A 20423-nucleotide genomic window follows, 5' to 3' on the forward strand; every position below is an offset into this window, starting at 1 on the left:
AACAGGCTGAACAAGTGGGACATCGATATAATGCATTATCTTTAGCCTGAAACTGAAGTTCCAAGAAATAAAAAATACCACCAAAAAGACTGAGATGACTTAGTTTCATTCTTACCCTGCCATTGCTCACAACAGCCATTTGCCCAGGAAGCAGCTTAAGGACCTCCTGGCAGAACATCTGGTGGGTTTTAATTATATCCAGTCCTAAAGTATTGTACTTCTTCTCAAAAGCATCATCATCCATTCCCTAAAGCAAAGGTAAAGTAGGAGATGGTAGAATGACTAAGCAAAAATAAATTTTGTAACAGCAGAGGTAAGCAAAGATTTTCAAGTTATGAGGTAACCTGAAATCAAAATAAAGCAACAACCTCAGGTTCAATGCAAGTAATATGACGATTTGTGTGGAGCCACGGTCTCCTAATTAGCTAGTGTGCAGCTTTTACCCTTGGACAACTGTGAATAATGAGAGGAAAGTTGAGCCTGAGGTTAAACACTTTTTCTAAGATCCAGCACAATGTTGCATGAAAAAATAACACCTTGTTAACAACAGAACTGTATTCTCACCTTCAGGAAGAAGGTATAAAAAAATTTACATATTACTCTAAAAAACTAACAGTAATTTTAACATGGTCGCCTGATACAGCTTAAACACATTTTGGGGAGGCCAACATCACCCAGTAAGACACATCACAAATCAAAGATCAAAGTGGGAAAAAATGCTGGAACTTTGCCATGCTTACAGTGGTACTGTATCTCATCGTTAACATTATCCTGCTATATTAAACTCTACTGATATGTATTTCTTCATTAGAAATACACAGACTACGCGAATAGATTCATTCAGACATAATTAATATAACAAAATAAATTAGTAACATGCATGCACTGCTTAATTAGCTACCTCTATGTCTTTCAAAATTTACTGGACAATGAAATAAGAGCATGACCCAAACCAGCGAATTAATTTGCCAATATGGAGTTCACAGTCTTCCAAATCTTCCTACTTAAAAATACTACAATTTACAGCTCCTTCTGCAACAAAAGCTGTAGTTTGCAGCTGTTATTTGGTAACTCAGCTCTGCTCTATGTGCAAACTATGAAATGAGAAAGATTTGAATTTTAAAACAAGGAATTTTCATAGAAACACACCAGAATATGTTGGCCGGAAGTATACAATGCTCATTAACCTCAACCGCTTCAGTCTGTGCCTATTACTGCTCACAACCACAAGAGCAAGGTAAAAATAGTTACTTCTGAAGTCTTAACTCTTGGCAAACATTAATACTGTAATTTTAATTGAGAGCTTTAAAAAACTCACTAACAATTAAAAATTAAACTATTTTGATCCCAATAATCCAGTGTCTGTACTCCGTATTTTTCAGCACTCTTGTACTTTGTTCCTTTAGAGACATTTTCTATTCTTCATCACATAAGAGTTGTCAAAAATCCAAATCTGCTTGAGCAGAAACTGTAAGGGTTATAAACTTTATAGCATTTGGCCAAACACTGTTAATCTCAACAATATCTCCTTACAATAAAATATATGTAAAATGAAAAAGGAAGTAGTCTAATCCAGTTTGCACTCACCGGGGTGAGGAACTTAGCAATTTTAGTTCCAGCAGCAAGGGATTTTGCTGTGTCTTCTTTAGTGAGTTTACTTAGGGAACTTTTAAAGCTGCTGTTGTTTTGGGTCAGAAAAGTGGTCAAAATTCCTCTTGCAATGGCTGTGTTATCTTCCTTTATTTTTGATGAAGGATTGTTCAAAATCCCAACTCGTGTATGACTGCTTGTTTTCTGCAAAGAAAAATGAAGAATAATACACAATTTTACAGTTCCATCTGCTGTTACCTAATGTATTCATATCTATTATAACTCTGTGAAATGCCCTTAAGTATTTAATTTTTTGCAGCTACTTGTCTTTAGAAAACATACATCAATGCGTAATTCAGAACTTCAACTAGGAGTAAAAAGGTTATTAGTAAGGATTTACCTATTCTGTAATACATATTTTAAACAGAAGATTTTTTTAAAATAGAACAATTGCCTTTGAGGATTCTGTACAAGTGTATCTTTAACAAAGGACATACACAAGTGTTCATTTACAGACTTCAGAACCGGTTTTGTAAATGTTTTCCTATTTTTCAAAAACTATCAAACTAAGCATAAAATAAATACAAGAAGATTTATCCACTTATTGCTTTAATCTTAATCAGCAGAAAAATCTTTAACTTGCTAAAAGTGGTGATGCCACTTGTATTTTACTAGAGAGAGTGATGATTCTAAGGTAGGACCAAATATTGTCACTAACTGAAGAAATGGTAAATAGACTCTATTGCTGTAAAGAATACAAAGACAAGGAATGAAATCATTGGTATGCAATGTATTAAAAAGCAAACTTTAAATTGCAGCCCTTGAGAAAAGTTTTGTTAAAACACTTATTTGAAAGCTTGAAAATGTGTACTTTTAAACTGTTTCTGAGAAGCGTGCTCTCACTGGAAAGATGACAAGCGGCACACTAGGCTACAGTCGGAGACACGCAGCAAGCCAATTAAGGGAAGTTCTTATTCTCCTCTACTGGGTACTTGTGAGGTTGCACTTGGACTGCTGTTCCTGGTTTTGGTCCCCCCAGTGCAGTAGAGATGTTGGGATGGTGGACAGGCTCCAGCAAACGCCACCAAGATGGTCAGAGGCCTATGAGGAAGAATTGAAGAAGCTGGGCTTGCTCCCTCTGGCAAAGAGGAGGCTACGGAGAACCGTAAGAGCAACCAACTACTGAAGGGAGAGTGAAAAACAAGACAGAACCAAACTCTTCTTGGTGGTGCCAAACAGTATAACAAGGGGTAACGGCCACAGATTTTTGGCTTGGCAGACATTAAGGAAAAGCTACACTAGGAAGGCAGTGCAACACCAGAGCAAATTATCAAGGGAAGGGATGAAGTCGCCTCCTTGGAAGTTTTCAGGACTCCTTCAGGCAAAGCTACAGCTGACCTGATCTAATGATGGCAATAGTACTGCTCTGAGCGAGAGGCTGAACTAGACGACATCCAGAAGTCTAGCCAAGACTTCTCCACTTTTTTCAAATGACATTAAAATATATTAGTAGTTTTCAAAATAATATATATCAGCTGAAATAGTTAAAAGTGAGTTTCCTTCGGCCACTTCCCCTCCCAGATTCTTGCATGCGCAAGAGGTGTCTGTGCCAGTTCTGCACCTATCAGAAATTCTAGTAAACCCTGACCCAACAGACAAAAAGCACTAGAAAGGAGTAGAGAATCTCTATACAAATCAATGGACTTTAAAAAAATACTATGTTTTAGTTTGTCACAAGACTTGGAAATCATCAGACCAAGCAGAACAACCAGAAATTAGGTTTAAATAAATCAAATCTATGAATTAGAATGAACATAATCAATTAAACTGCTATTTCATAGAAGACACAACAAACTTTGTTCAGAACAGCTTTTTCTAATGCTTTTCCTACATTCTCCCCACTAACACATGGGGATTTGCCTAGACAGTTCTCGCCTCCCGGAGTTGGGAACTATGGCATATTTTCCTCACTGAAGGCCGAAAATAGTGAAACTGCAGTGGGAATATGTATCTGTCAAGCTTGGGTCACAGATCTAGCAGTCAGATAAATGAAATGTTTTTCCTGTAACAAGGACTTGTACTGCATATCCCTCCTTGCAGTTTTTTAAGCCTCTTTTTAGGACATATTTGATATCACATGTTCTCTGCAACATAGGGATTTTGTACTTCCCTTAGGATGGTTCCTATTTCATTCCTGATCGTTAAACTTAGGTATTTTCCCAATTTCAGTCTAAATACTCTTCTAAACTCCCTGACACTGAGGTTTTTTTGTCATTTATATTCACATGACATTTACTTGTGTACCTTAAATTCTATTATTAATACTGAAGGACTTAAAAATAAGTAAACCTCATAAATGTAGATGATCCTCCTAGCATATTAAAATAAAAAAAAACCCAAACCACCCTGTAATCTGTCTCAGAAATATACAAACAGTACATGGCAAAATGATCACTTCACGGCCAGTTATGCCATATGATACTGGAGAACTGCATAATGGTTCACATGAACAGGCGTTATCCCAACTTCCTTTGCCCAGTTAACATGTTAGGTTACCTCACAGGAGAAGGCCTGCAATTGGGAAGAAATTCACCCTTTTAACGCACAGCATCATAGTTTGTCTCCTGTGTCAGGAGTCCATGATCCAAATGATCATTTACAGGCCTGTAAAACGTCAGTGCTGCAGGAGAGTAGAGCAAAATGAAAGCACCATCTCATAAGCCTGCACCTGACCCCCAGAAAAATATTGTTACAACTTTATTTAAGAGTATAATTTTTGAACGTGCACAGTGTTGTTAAGAACTTATCCACAATAATTATTTTAGTAAAAACTGCCAGAAACTCACCAGGTGTTTCAAGGCATTAGAAAGCAGTTGTCTCCCAGCTGGCTTATCGAAATCAGCAATAATCCAGATAGTAACAGCATATAATGCATCTTCATCTGAAAATTAAAGAAAATCCTGCTTCACATTCTGAAGAATCTTCTCACGAGTAATGAATAATGAATTAATTCTGTTTGAGATTTTGACGTTTATGTTATGTCTGGCTGTTGACTTCAATGGTTAAGACTAATCTTTGCCACATGAGAATCTTTTGTCCTCCAAGATGAAATAAAATTTTTAAAAGGTACTTCACATGTATATATGACAGAGTCACTAAAATAGCCCATCCATTGTTATACCACTGAAATAAGAGAGCCATAAATAATAAGCTATCTCCAATTAACAAGACCTGCTTTACCAGAGGTTTCTTGTGAACCCCTGATGAAGGCTTGTTTGATGGAGGCTGGTCATACAGCCAGAAATGAAAAGAATTAAGTAGTTACAAGAATGCCTGAGTTAGGCCACTCACCTTCCCCAGCAGCAAAGGGATAGTGCTTCAGCCAAAGGCAGGACAAAACTTACAATTTCTGGACACAAATGGGAATATACCAAATACAGCCCAAAGAAAGTGAACTACAACATAGATGTATATGCAGAAAATTTCCCCTTTTCCTGGTCTATAGCCTCCTGTTCTTTATTCTTCATAGACCAGCAATGGTATGTGAAAAATTCTGCAAAATTATCTGTAGAAGAATATCAGTCTACTCAAGGTCTATCAAATATCCTTTAAAAGGTAACACGTTTAGATGGGAATTTTACAAGGTTCTGGTGAGATTCTAGGAAGAGGTTATGATTAAGTGTTGTTGGGGTCTAGAGAAACACACCGGGGACAGAGATTTGAAATGTAGATTCCAGCTTCAAGGTTATGGGTTTTACAGAAGATACGTGAATCTTAGAAATGAGCCTGCAGACTGAAGGCCAGTCATCATTTGACAACTAGGTGGGATGTCCCTGTGGTTGTAGACGGAGAACTAAATACAGGAAAATAGTTTTATCCCAAAGAAATGTCAGTATACAGCATTTCCTTCTGATAATGGAATAAATAAAAGCTACCTTAACACCACATAATAATTACTGAACGAATAGCACTCTGCTAACAGGATTATTCTGTTCCTTGATGGACTGATGTAAATGAGCAGTTTTTAACTATCTACTCCTAGATGTTAACAAGGTACAGACTAATGCAAAATTCTATGCAGTATTATGCCCCACTGTTGTAACTAGCATTTCTTCTAACTCAGAGGGAAAGTACTTGCATATACAATAAGAATATTTTACATAAAAATATTTAAAATGTACAAAAAATTGTGCATTTTAGTAAGTAAAATGTGTAAAGAGTGATAACCATCAGAATATATGTATTTTTTCTTTTCTACAGAAAGACAGACTCAGATATCAAAATTAAACAATCGACTAGATGAAAAATAATAAAGAGATACTGAACGCTAACAAATAAAAACTAAAATCAATTATGTCTTAAAGCGTAGAAATGCCTGATTTTAGTATAGATATCACAAAGACTATAAAGTCTTGATAATGCTGCAAATAAGAGTCACTTGAAAACTGAATACTTTTTTTAATATTCTCAAGTAAAATTATGTCAGTATGAAAATTCAGTCTGTTTTTGAAGCTGCAAAAGTCTTACTTTTTAATTTCATGTCTTTAAAACAAAAACCAATTAGCCATGACATCATCCCACTTCAAAACTACAAAATTTAAAATAACCATCCTCCTATGATATTTATTTATTATTTATAGTACTATTATGATATGATCTGGCTCCTGAAAGAAGATACTGGGATACTGGGAAATTTACTTATTTACATGGGATCCTTGGGATATTTACTTACTTGGGATATTTTACTGGTAAATTTCAACAATTTGTAATACCCTTATACACATATAATTCATATACAAAATTAATATACCCTTTTTTGTTAAATACTTCATGCTGTCTGAAATTACAGCACTTTTATCTTGTGAGTCCAAAAAGGAGAAAGTAGAGAAATCTTCCACATCAAATGGAACTGCAAAATGTAAAACACAACATGTTAGACTTTAAAAAAGGAAAACTGTAACAACAGCCAATCCAAGAAAAGTAGTTACCAGATGTGGATCTGAAATGTATGTATCTTCTTTCTGCTCCAAGAATAGTGGGGTTTATACGGGAAACTACATTGTGCTGATCCATAAGAAAATCTATGGCATTTATATGATCATTTAACAAACCCTGTAGTAAGAGAAAAGAAACTATAACAATACAGATTTAGTTTTACACAAACAAAGACCAAGTATTAGTACAATCTTCCAACTGAGCTTAAAGCTTCTATGTACACCAAGTTATGGACAATTTCAAGTCAAAAATGTATACAGTATTTCAAAATACCAGATACACATTTTTCAATGAACAACTGGAGTACATTCTCAGTTTCTGGTTAAAAGAATTCCATATGATTACTATATACTTAGTTGATCCTTCAACCTCGTATCATCTAAATATACTGTTTCAAAACCATGACTGCAAATGAACGTAACAATGTAATTTCAGTTGTCATGTTATTAATTTCAAGCCATCTCATTATAAAAAAATTAATATATAAACATGACTCAAACAATCCACTGCCAAATATTTCATCTTGCATTCATTCAGAAATGTTGAACATACCATGAACACTGCCCTCTGGAAGAACCCGGTGGCATCAATAATCTTCTGAAGAATAACTGTCTCTAACTCTGCAGCATCCATCTCTCCTCTGTTAAAGGGCACGCCATTAAACAGAGCTTGAGGCAATGGACCCAGGCCAGCCTTTTTATAAAAGGTTGCTCCTGCCTGATCATATCAGAAATATCACAGGATTAAATAGACTGTGGCTGACTGCAGCAAAAGATGAAACTCATATCAAGAGACAATGAACTCTAATCTCCAAGCTCTATTCACTGTCACACCTTCTCAGGAGCAGCAGGGACAAAAGAGGAAAAGTCTGGAAACCAAACAGGACGCACGGGACTCATTTCTCAAATAGAATGACAAAAGAAATTATAGATCTATATATGGGGTTTAAAACTTTTGCTTTATCATCATATTATTTTATTTTACTTAATATTACTAGAAAAAAAATTAAGTAAATAACATTGGAGAAGGACTTTGAGACAGTCACAGTCTGAGGTAGATCAACCTAGACCTTTTCCCTAAAGACAGCACCCCCAAAACACTTTTATGTTCAGAAGCCAAGCCCTATTTGATAAGAAAGCAGACCAGGCTAATTTTTCCCCAGAGAAAATTCAGTGAGACAAATAGAAATTAAAACATATTTTAAGTAATTCCCCCTTCCTATTCTGTACCCTTTCATGTTTTCTTTCAGTGTCACTTTCTGGATGGCTACAAACTCTATGGCAGTATCTACATGTCCATCTTTTTGTCCCCCCTCTGTCTCCTCCCTGATCTTCACCACAGTCTCATAATCCCTGCTCGTACAGGGGGCTTCCTCCTGGTGGGTCTCTGTCTGCTTGTCTTTCTTTAATATTCTCTGTGGGAAGCTTTCCTCCCCTAAGCATATCCAGCTGTTTCCAGGGCAGATTCAAACTGCCCTTCTATACAAAGCCTCCGTGAAACTCAGTGAGGAATAAGCAGCATAAGGCAAACAGCACCTTTTTTTCTGGCTGCTCAGATGCACCTTTTTAAAGGAACATAATACCCTTCATACAACCAATTTAGAAAGAAAATAAATAAAATGGATGGCATGTGTCAGAAACACAAGATTGTATAGATAGCATGGCTGAAGAAACATGAAGAAAAACTATTTTTATAGATATTTTAGCGGAAAAATATCTCCATAATCAATTATAGATAAAAATACTTCTTCTCTACAGCCTTTAAATCGAAATCCATAGCAGTCTTTCCCAAAGGAAATTATAACCAGAAAGCACAATTAAAGGAAACAATGATTTGCCTACAAGACAGGCTTCAGCTCCTCACCCAGAAGATACAGGTAAACAGTATCTGCAGCGCGAGAGAGACTCCTTGACATGCTTACTAGAAAAAAACACTTGTGCTCCTGTAAGCAGCAGGCTTTTTTTTAAATCCTGTGAGTAGTAATGCAGAAATCCTTTCAAAATTTCTGCTAATGCCTAAATGGTGGCTGAAGAAAAATTTAACTCAAAGATACTGTATTTACTTGCTTTAGCACTTAGCAGTCTTTCAGCTTGGCAAATGCAATGAACTGCGTACTACAACATTTCTTACCGCTTCGCTCTCAACATACCTTCCTCCCTTCATCGTATTCAGAATGAACACCTAGTATACTCTGAGTATCTGCATCGGGGTATTCACTTCTAAGAACATCTTTCACATGATTTACTGTTAGAACATTTCCATCTTTCACTTCATGGTACATCTGTAAAAATTGTAACAGAAAGAAATAAGTAAAATTCATAAATTTTCAGTCATATTTAATAAAAGTAAATAAAATAAACATCATCTTTTTACAGTGTTGTAGTAATTTTTGTATCGGTATACTTTTATAGTGCTTTTATTGCTATATTGCTGGTTTTATATTGCTTCAGTAATTATCACCATTGCACATATGCTCCATGTTTCATCAGAGATTAATCTATTATTATACCTATAGTCTAAATCTGAAGTGGCAAAGTAAATACACTTATGTGAGCTGAATGTGAAAGGTTATATCTCTCCACTGATTAGAGAAGGAATCTAACTTCTTACTACAAACTACCTAATCATGGGTAGTTACCTGAATCTATATGGGGTGAATCCAAGCCTGAATTAGTCACTGATACTTTTTCCTACAGTGGTAATTTTTCCTTACCAATGCTATTTTATTTCATAGCATAAGATTTTATTACTTTCATCAAACATACAAAAGAAATTTGAAGTGAAAATTATTCCATCCATCTCTCTTCAAATGAGGAACAGCACATTTGTTTCTACAGCACTGAATCTCTCAAACCTCTATTTTATTGATTCTATTTTTGTTATCTTGTAATTATATTTATCATCCCCTCATTTTTATATTATGAAACAAAATAAATAGAGGAACACAACATTTTAAAAAGCACACTGTAAATTGATGTTTTGTGATCTGGTCATGGATCATAGACATGCATGCGTGTCAGCTCCTAACACTTCTAGATTTCTATTTATCTTCCAAGGTACTCCTAGTTACTTCAATTCCTTTAATCTTAAGATCTCTGAGTTTGCTCATGACATTAGTTTCTAGGCACTGAACAGAATAACAGAAAACAAAAGTAAGAAAATATGTTATGCATTAATACCACATTCTCCGATATAATTTTGCCTGCAGAGTCTTCATGTAGACCACTCACTTTACTTCCCTCCTTTTACCTCTTGTCTCTGAAATTCCTGTCTTTACATGAACCTGCATTTTCTCACACAGAAAAACTGGCTCATTCATTAAGCTGCAAGCCCGGAAAATTTCAATTTCCTACACTCATGAATAACTCAAACATGACCAAAAAAGAACTTAGCTTACTCTGTTTCACTTTCTACACTAGAGAACAACCAAGAGTGTTTCAAAGTTTATAGGATTGCCAAAGTGATATTAAAATGCATGTACTCTAAGAGATACAGAACACAAAGACGGACACATCACGTTAATGCAAATAATACAGAATCATTTTGCACAAGAATGCACTGAAAGCTGTAAGGTATGCATCTACTTTTTTACATTCTTGAAGATCAGTAAAATGACAAGAACAAGTTGGTTTCCAGAGAAGGAATGTATTTCTGCAAATCATTCTATAGCATATAAATGCTACACATTTTTTGTTTTTGTTTCCATGTAAAGTAAATGCAGATAATACTTTGTTTCCATGTAAAGTAAATGCAGATGTATCATGTTGTCACAAGGTAGCAAAATCCTAACTATATAGAAAAGTAATACTTTTTTTCTATTTAAAAAGAGGTGATTTCTTGTGAAAGAACTAACATTAATTATCGCAGTAAAGGCTTGAGAGGTGTCAGATTCCTCTGCAATGTAATTAAAAGTTCTCCAAAGAGCTATTCCAGCGTCTTCATTTCCATCAATTTCTTCTTTAGTACTTAAAATGAAAACAAATCCAATTCTATAAACAAACAAAAAGAGATCACACATTTTAAAACAATATCAATTTCACATACATTCTCATACCAACAGAGAAGAACAAGATGTTTGGGTTAAAGTAATCTGTCCAGCATGTAGGCACAAAAAGATGACAATAATTTAGATTTTTGAAAGGTATTAGGATTTACTCAAAGCCCTGTCTTTCCTTATGTGATCAAAGGTTATGACACCATTTACATTCCTGCCATCATCTCTTAACCTTAAGTCTTTGTTTTAGTCTGAGTATAATGTGTCTTTTATTTTTCTTGAAATGGGAGTCTTGAGTAGCTGCGTGTAGACAGCTGGGGTCTTGATGCCCTGTCATCAATACATGCCATTCTTACTAGCCCTTCTCTTGCCTTTTTTACCTTCTGGGGCTTCTCCACCCTCCCATTACCATTCATTCTTCATTCACAGCAATTTTAACACATCTACTGCAATTCCCCACATTTCCATTAAATGACAAAAGCGCTAGAAATATGAGGTTTGAAAGGCAAAAAAAAAAAAAAAAGCAGAGAAAATGCCCATTGAAAATGGTATTTTGATACTGTTCTCACAAAAAAACCTGTGTTGATCAGGCCATACTATTTTTACAGCATGAAGTGCAACAGAGATTTATGTTCTACAACAGCAGAGGAAATTCAAACCTAACAGCCACTTGTTTGTCTATACAAAACATTTTGATTAAATTGAGCATCATCACTTGCACATGTAGCTCTTTAAGATGTCACTGAAAGGTTTGGCATGCACTCCAGAAAGCTCAAAAGTGAAAGACACTGATGCAAAGATCCTGTTTCTCCAGGGAACAAAGGCTTTGGGCAATGAGACAGCCTGGTGAAACTGTCTGCAAATAGTGGCACAATGACTAAAGCACAAAGTCTTTCACAGACTGAAGACCCAAGAGAGTTAAAATTGAGGATATTTGAAGTTATATTCTCTGCTGAGAACACATGAGGATCCTTCTGGTCTCTACTACACTACTTGAAAGGACTTCTGATCATTACAGTCAGTCCCACCTTAGCTGGTATAGGAAAAGGACAAGACAGATCCTTCCGTTGAGGATCTTTGGGACTGGCAAATTGACCTGGACCAGAAAACAGCAGGCCAGTTTCTGACAGCGCAAGGAAGGAAAGAGAGTAGACAAGCTCCATCTTGCATGCCATGTCACAAGCAATAGTTAAGAGGAACAAGAGTACAAAAATTTCAAAGGAAAGTTTTCCAGTCACCAGTGAACAGAGCATGTGTACACCCATAGCTACAACATACAGATTCCCCAGAAGAGGAATACATGCATATTCATGAACACAGTTGCCAGCATTAAGAGGTGAAGACTAGGAAGATGGATTCCGCCAGCCACCTGGAATTTTGTGAGTGCAAAGCCATCAGAACCCTTCTAAGGATTTCAAAGCCTCCCACTGTCTGGTATCGATACATTTTCTTAGAAGAACAGATACCCTCCCCTCCACCCCTGCACTTCAACATTAAGCCACTTGTATAATAGGAGAGAGGAATGGGAAGAAGATGGCCAAAACTAGATATTTATATGAATCAGAAAAAAAGATTTTATGTGAATACTTTGCTGTTGCAGCAGTTCAGGGATCAACTTCACATAGTTTTCCAGAACACATCCTTGAATCATCCTGCATATGTGCAGCTAATGCTGTTCATACTAGGTCTGCAGCAAAATCCTCTACCATTAGCTGTCACTTCTCCCAAGACAAACCCAGCAGTGCACAAAAAAGCTGCTCCACAAAAAATCCCTACAGAAGCAGCTATTCAACTTCAACATTCTCCTCTACATTTACTTTTTCGCAAACCTGCAGGTAGGGATGTCTTTGGCTGCCAAACTGCAACAAAAACCACTTAATAACGTGCTAACTGGCTTACTCAATTCCATCCATCTACAAATCACAGCTGTATAAATTGTTGCCTATTCCCGACTACACACGACAGCAGCGCATAATGCTCTATACACAGTAGTCAGCTGAAAGCTTGAAAATTATGCCAACTATCAAAAAGGGGTGAATTGTAAGACAGAACAAGGAAATCAGTCTTTCTAAAGGAGTATCACAGAGACTTAGAGGTGGCTTCTGCTATAAAAAAAAACTGTGCGTCTTCCAAATATTTCCACAAAGCATACAGTTCCATCACAGCTGCTACACGAACACGAGAGACCTACTGATCTCATAATACATGAGAGTCACTACAATGACATGACAATCTGCAATGCTGAGCTGATGTTTCAGAAGACCTTCATATTTACAAGGGATAATTCAATGAGTTGACTTAGGAAGTCAGTTTTTCATCCGGACAGCCATTGCACATCAGATATTGTAAAACAATTAAAATGAAATCTTTCATATCAGTATAAAATTGTTTAGATGGATGTTCAGGACATAGTCAGGTGTGCATCACATCAAAGAACAGAAGAAAGAAATACAGCAAGTTCTCTAAAAAAAATAAAAATAATTAATGCATAAAGATGTACCATGTTCTACAATTAATTGCTTCTCCCATTTTTACATCTCTCATGATTGTAAATAAATTTTCCTAAAGTCTTGTGTCATCTGGGTACAATAGGAACAGTCAGCAAAGTCAGTAAAGCAAAATATCATATGACAGTGTCAACCCCATGGTTTGTCCACATCTTGAATACAGTGTACGTGGCTGCTGCTCTCATCTCAGAGAAGTTGTATTAAAACTAAGCAAGTTCAGAGAAGGACAACTCAGACAACAAAACAACCTTTGGAACAGTTTCCAGGCAAGGAATAACTAGTAACCGAGGGAAAGAAATGACTGCTGTCGAATATGGTAGAGCTTTATAAAATCATGACTGGCATCTGCAGAATGGGAGAGACTGCTTCGTCTCTCTCCCAATCCTAAGAGCTACAGAGACAGTAAATGAAGCTATTGAAAATCTGGCTCAAAACAAACAGAGCAGTTTGTCATGCACTACGTAGTTCAACTGTGGAAACACCTGGAAAAGGATACTGTAGGCAGTAAAACTTTACATGAATTCAAGGGGAAAACCGAAAAGTTTATGGAAGAGAAACCCATTGAGGGTTGCTCAATATTTAGAAACTACATTTGGGTCTGGAATTCTTTGATCTCCGAATGCGTGAAGGTCAGAAAAATACTCAGGCAAAGTACCTGGTTGCCCCAATCTTTTTATGTTACCTAGGCAGCTCCTTGTGGCCTGTTGCAGACAGACTGACCTAAATAGACCTTTAGTCTGACCTAGTTTGGCTGCTCTTATGCTGTTACGTATCAAAAAAGGCAAATTAGGTTCTAGGCTATATTCTCCTCAAGGACTGAAGCAGTATTGTCTCCCAGGTAGTGACAAAATGCACAGATAACTACTATCTGTATTCCATTATTTTTTTGTCATTGAATGATAAAAAAAAACAAAGAAAAACAAAACCATGATCAGAACTAGTAAACTTTCAAAGGAAAATGAAAAACCTGTAATTTATTGAGGAAATAAAAAGCTATTTCACAGGAAGATTTTAAATATTTAACATGGAATTAATCTTGCTGAACCTTGGATCGGGTTTGGACACCCTTCTCTTCTTTAATAAGCTGTGGAAATAAATAGGCACTTCTGAGAGCAATTCATTTTTTCTTAAAGTAGGCATCTCAGATCAAGCAGGTTCTTCCTCAAATGATGACTAGTTCAGACTCAGCCAACTAACTTTTAGAAATTCGAAACTTGGTAAGGATAATCTCACTTTGGTCTTCAAGTATTTATATAAAAACAAAATTAGGTAAAGCAACCTCAATTGAAAGAAATAAATTCAAAAATGCCCTCAAATCATGTTTTACTTAGAGAATTTTTTTTGCTTAGAATGCAACTTCTCATGGGCATCCAATGGGACTATTTGGCAAGATAATTTTTTATCAGAAGTTTGCAGTTCATTTTCCACACACTCAGGTATGTTGTCCCTTGCAACCTATTTGCTTAAGAATACTTAATACCTGAGAAAGTTTAACACAAGTGGGTAACCAATGTGTTTTATTAGAATGTTGTTGCGTTGGACATAATTTGAATTCATGTATTTGCCTTGCAGAATAGAAGATGAAGAAAAAAGGAAAACAACCTTCTTTTAGGACTTTTCAAGACTTTCCATTTTCCTTACCTAAGTGGTACATTATGATGATAGAATAATTCTGCCAGTTTCATATAATCACCTGTATCTTCTTGGACAGGATCAACAAAAAGTACCTAAGAAGAGAAAAGATATTACACAGCCAATATTTATTTTGGTGTCTGTTATTTTTTTTTTTCAGACATAAAATCTAAGAAAAGAAAGGGAATTTCCAAAGGAGCTGTGGACCCCAACTGTTTTCAATTTCCTAGAGCATTCATTGTAAGAAAACATTAGGAGTATAAATGAAAACAACTTCAAAATTAATTAATTTGGACCAAATATTGAAAACAGGATTTAACTGTTTACTGAACTTCAAACCAACTAATATCGCTACTCTCCTTTGAAAGACTGTGCCAATACTTTGGTTTTATTAATAAATTTATTAGAAAGGATTTAATGCTGATTTTTTACATCTTTCAACTTATTCTCTTCTGTTGTGAAAACTAAACTAAAATCAACAAAAAGAATATACTGACTTAAAACTTTAATTAAAAAAATGGAGTATTGGGAAAGAATTCTTCCTTCCTGTCTCACACATCTTTGTATTCACTCTTTCACTTATTGTAGCTTGAAGTGTAAAATCAGATCTTTCAGACAGCTTAGAATCTAAAACTGGGATCTGTCTGCATAGGTAGATTATCCTTATGCAGATTTAATTATGACACTGGTAACTTATTTATTCACCTTTGCACTGCAACTCCTCTCAGTATTTATCATAACTTTGCTAGAATAGCTGAAATGCAGCAGAATAAATTTAAAAATTTCAAACACTCCCACACCCTCAGATTATACTTAAATGATAAGTTGTAGATTTCTGTAATATAGCTGTTATACACAACTATGCCAATATTTAACTGTGAATACATAATGCAATCTACTTCATATTACATACATCTTACCCTTCATTATAAACATACACTTTTTATTACATATTGCTTGCACTTTGATTGTCTTTTTATATACTGAACTTCATTTCACTTGGATTGACTACATCAGTGGACAAGGGGAAAGCTACTGATGTCATCTATCCGGACTTCTGTAAGGCTTTTGACACAGTCCCCCCTCGATATCCTTCTCTCTAAATTGGAGATGTGGATTTGATGGGTGGACTATTTGGTGGCTAAAGAATAGGCTGGATGGTCACATCCAGAGGGTAGTGGTCAACAGCCCATTGTCCAGATAGAGATCAGCGACAAGTGGTGTCCCTCAGGGGTCCGTACTGGGACCAGCACTGTTTAATATCTTCATCAGTGACACAGACAGTGGGATTGAGGACACCTTCAGGAAGTCTGCAGGTGACACCAAATTGAGTGCTGCAGTTGACAAGCCTGAGGGACAGGATTGCCATCCAAGGAACCTAGACAGCCTTGAGAAGTGGGCCCATCTGAACCTCATGAGGTTCAACAAGGCCAAGTCCAAGGTCCTACACCTGGGTTGGGGCAATCCCCAGTATCAATACAGGCTGGAGGATGAAGGGATTGAGAGCAGCCCTGCCGAGAAGGTGGATGAAAAAACATGAGATGGCAATGTGTGCTCACAGCCCAGAAAGCCAACCATATCCTGGGCTGCACCAAAAGAAGTGTGGCCAGCAGGCTGAGGGAGGTGATTCTGCCCCTCTACTCTGCTCTGGTGAGACCCCACCTGGAGTACTGCATCCAGCTCTGGAGCCCTCAGCACAGGAAAGACATGGACCTGTTGGAGTGTGTCCAGAGGAGGGCCACAAAAATGGTCAGAGGGCTGGAGCACCTCTCCTACGAGGACAGGCTGGGGGGTTGGGCGCGTTCAGCCTGAAGAAGAGAAGGCTTCGGGGAGACCTTGTCGCAGCCTTTCAATACTTAAAGGGGGCTTATAAGGAATGATGGAGGGAGGCTTTTTACCAGTAGTAGCAACAATAGTGACAGGACAAGGGGCAACAGTTTTAAACTAAAAGACAGTAGATTTAGATTGGATATGAAGGAATGAGGGTGGTGAAACACCACAGGTGTTACAGGGGAAGAGGTTGCCTAGAGAATTTATGGATGGCCCATCACTGGAAGTGTTCAAGGCCAGGTTGGATAGGGGTTTGAGCAACCTGATCCAGTCCCTGCCCATAGCAGGGGGGTTGGCCTAGATGATCTTTGAAGGTCCCTTCCAACCCAAACCATTCTATGATTCATACAATTACCTTTTGTAATTTAAATTTCAATTTAAATCAGCAACAACTTCTTCCTTAACTTACTAAGTGATACAGAATGCTACACACACAGGAAAAATTAGGCTACAAGACATTCATAATTAGTATGCTTTATAACTTAAATCTTTCTGTACCTTAGTTCATCATCTCTAAAACAAGGACTGTTACCATTACCTTCTCTCAGTGGTGTACTATCAAGAAAATTGATTGATAGTGGTGAATTATGTATAGGTAGCATGGAAAGGGACAGAAAAGCACCCACAAAACTGTGCCCCAGTCCAGTATCGTATAGTGTAGGAGACAGAAAGCCATGGATTATATGGGGAGGATAAAATGAAATACTGAGAATTTGTTCATTCAGTGACAAGAAACTATGCTTTGTGGTGAACACAGAAATGTCATCTGGGAAAAAAGTTTGTGTTGTCATGCAGGTCAACGTATTATAATACTATACAAGGGAGCTGCAGCTATAGCTCTACAGCTGCAACATCAGAGCTTCCCTCCATTCCCCAGATTAATATTCCTTTTGTGCTCTTTTTAAGCAAATTGTATTTCACATTTTTCCCAGATAAGTACTCACTGGAGGCCAGCATTCATCAAAAATTACAAATAAGCTCAGTGGTGCTTCATTCATCATGTGGGAGTAGCTCATGATTTATTTTCTGTTTTAGTCCAAAAGATACAAAAAGTTTCCATTCCTCTGTCAAACCGTAACCATATTGCATTTAGAACTTTATTTACATCAGTTCCTTGGCAGAGAGGTTAAAGAGTGCTATTACGTTATCCCATAAATCAGAAGAATTTCACAAGATATTCTTCCTTACAGGGTTGAAATAACTTGCTTCCTGTATTCTTCAGTGCTACTCCTATGTATTCCTTTCATCTATATATCAAGGCAGTGGAAGTAGACCTTTCATTACTTTATGGCAGTCACCAGTGACACAGAAAAGCAATCTCATTGCTTGAAAAGAAACCCTAAACCAGTGGCAAATCTTCCATGAAACTGGCAGCATTTTCTAAAATAGTCTTAAAATGGGGCATGCATTCCTCCTTTCCTCTAAAGGTTGGTGGCCTGCCGATGCAAAATTTCCATCTTTGTCTTTTGTCTCTGAATCTTAGCAATGGTGCTACTTCACCAATAGTAAAGGTGGACTCTATGAAGGATTTCAATAAATCAAGAGGCTACTTTATAATACAGTCAGTCGCCCAGTATAAACAGACAAGATTAACAGCTTGCTAACAAAGCCTGAAAACCAAGAAATACATGGGAATTAAAATACTGCTTTTTATGGCAGCATCTAAAATAAAGAATATATCAATTACAAGTTAAATGTCCTGAGAAATCAATTGACTGTAAAAATAGTTTCTTCTTGTTATAAAGAATACTCAGCTGTTATGATCAACAGACTCAGGAACTCCAGTTTTAGGGTCCCTGTGTCAACTTCACCTATGCCCCTTCACTCCTACACATTTTGAAGAATTTCATTTGATGACGTAGTCCTGTACACGTCCACTGTCTTTGTCTATTGTTATTCTTTTGTTACATGGCCAAATATACAGAAAATTGTAATGATATATATGTATTTACATCCTGATTAGAAAGAAAGTCCAGGTTACCAAGAAGGTCCTTTTTGTAAAATGTAAAATTTAACATTATTTATAATTCTGGGAATGTTTCATACAAATAAACCACCTCACCAAAAATAAATCTGTTACAGTCAACAGATGAAAGATGGAAACACCACTTCTGAAAATAGGACTAATAACCACATATGACTCACTAAACAAAAACTATTAGCAGACCCACATAGAAAACATGAAATTCTAACCTATGTTAGCAATGAATACAGCATGTGTATTTTTCAATAAATTGTTTGTCCACATATTAATAAATAAACTATGCAAAAAAATTACATTCTGCAAACTCACCAGATTATATAAATTGCGTCTAATCTGCTGTATAACTCCGGGAAACGTGGGCTTTAGCAGTTCTTGATAGCTTGCAGGCCATGTGCTATAGCTGTAATCTTGTTCTATATTATTAACCCACTAAAACAAAAAAGCCAGCCATTTAAAAACCCCACTTATTAACCACCGAGTAAAAAATGTATGTATAAATAAAGCTATTGTAAAACATATGGAAAGCTGTTTCATTTTGAAATAGTAACAGAAAATAGCTTCTAAAATTAGTATTTTTTTCCTTTTCAAACTGTTCCGTTTTTTTATTTGCCATACATAATAAACCTAATAATAGACAGAAAAGGAAAAAAGACCCTCTGTACTCTGTATCAGGATGTGAATAAAACCATTTTTTCAAGTGTGCAAACTACTTTCACAATACAAAGGTCATAACAACATATCACACAGATATGTATGTAACACAGCATAACCACCTTGTAAAACAAATACAGTATTTATCTATAACCCGCAGCAGCAATTTGTATATAACAAAATAACTCATTAATATATGGCCAAACTGTTGTTCTACTGTTTTCTGTGCAAGCCTGTCTACACTTGGCAAACAGAAGAGTAAAATACAGTTCTTTCAGGTGAAGAAAATTAGTATTTGTTCACTTTTTCACTGACTTATAACCTCTGTAATGAAAACTGTGTAAACTTTGAAAAAGAAGGGGAAAAAAATCAAAGTAATTGGACTATTAGAAACAAAATATTTAAGTTCTCCACAATTTAATTATGATACCTTTAAAGTACATTTAGCAGTCTTGCATAATACAAGGATATTAAATAGCTAGATAGCTATGAGTGTGCAACCCCTCTTAGATACATTCCTCTTTTCTTTTAAATATCCTACATCTTCAAATTTTAACAAGGTATAAGCTATAGAAAATTAATCCTAAAATGTATTGGAGAGATATCACCCTCCAAAATATTTACACTGCTTATTGATATGTGGTTTTATGCCTAGTATTTTAATTGCACTATAAAAAAAAGATAGACTGTCTTATACATAGCATCAAATATGTAACATTCAAATAAGTAACTGTTTAATTACTCACTATTATTGAAGAGTGACGAATATCTAGCGCATAACTGTCATCTGTGGGATGTATATGCAACCGCATAAATTTACTCAGGATCTCCTCTTTGATTCCAAGTTCATGAAGGCCATGCATCACTTTTCCTTCCAGTTTAAGAGTCTCTAATATACTTTTTCAGGAAGAAAAAATGCATAATATCTAGACAGAACTGTTGTCATGACATAAAAAGAAAAAATACCTCAAAGACTTAACACAAGGATTATTTTTAGTATTAAAAATAATTTTTATATTCTTCTGCAGTCAAATGTTTTAAACAAAATAGATTATTAACACTACAGTTATACATCTTCAAATTATTTTAAAATGGAATTATAATGTATTATACAAATAGTAGGATGCTTTGCAAGTGTGTAGAGAATCAGGCAGCAAGTGATGGAGACACAGACAAGCCCTAAATCTGCATCACAGCAGAACCCTGAAAATAGCATGGAGGAAACACATAGCCGCTCTTC

The 20423-nt window shown here is 36.1% G+C and overlaps 1 protein-coding gene across 1 annotated transcript in view; it reads right to left on the reverse strand.

Moving 5' to 3' along the window:
• The window catches only part of UGGT2 (UDP-glucose glycoprotein glucosyltransferase 2), a 107345-nt gene that overhangs the window by 38855 nt on the left and 48067 nt on the right, over positions 1 to 20423 (reverse strand). Inside the window, exons 15-25 of the mRNA XM_009891936.1 lie at positions 19930 to 20080; positions 18842 to 18961; positions 14728 to 14813; positions 10439 to 10574; positions 8735 to 8866; positions 7138 to 7302; positions 6579 to 6702; positions 6401 to 6499; positions 4437 to 4531; positions 1588 to 1794; positions 116 to 247 (exon numbers count right to left, since the gene is read on the reverse strand). Of these exons, the coding sequence (XP_009890238.1) occupies positions 116 to 247; positions 1588 to 1794; positions 4437 to 4531; positions 6401 to 6499; positions 6579 to 6702; positions 7138 to 7302; positions 8735 to 8866; positions 10439 to 10574; positions 14728 to 14813; positions 18842 to 18961; positions 19930 to 20080 (1447 nt within the window). The remainder of the gene's footprint in view (positions 1 to 115; positions 248 to 1587; positions 1795 to 4436; positions 4532 to 6400; positions 6500 to 6578; positions 6703 to 7137; positions 7303 to 8734; positions 8867 to 10438; positions 10575 to 14727; positions 14814 to 18841; positions 18962 to 19929; positions 20081 to 20423) is intronic.

The sequence above is a fragment of the Charadrius vociferus genome, unplaced genomic scaffold (genome assembly GCF_000708025.1).
Source record: "Charadrius vociferus isolate BGI_N301 unplaced genomic scaffold, ASM70802v2 scaffold110, whole genome shotgun sequence".
Lineage (NCBI taxonomy): Eukaryota > Metazoa > Chordata > Aves > Charadriiformes > Charadriidae > Charadrius > Charadrius vociferus.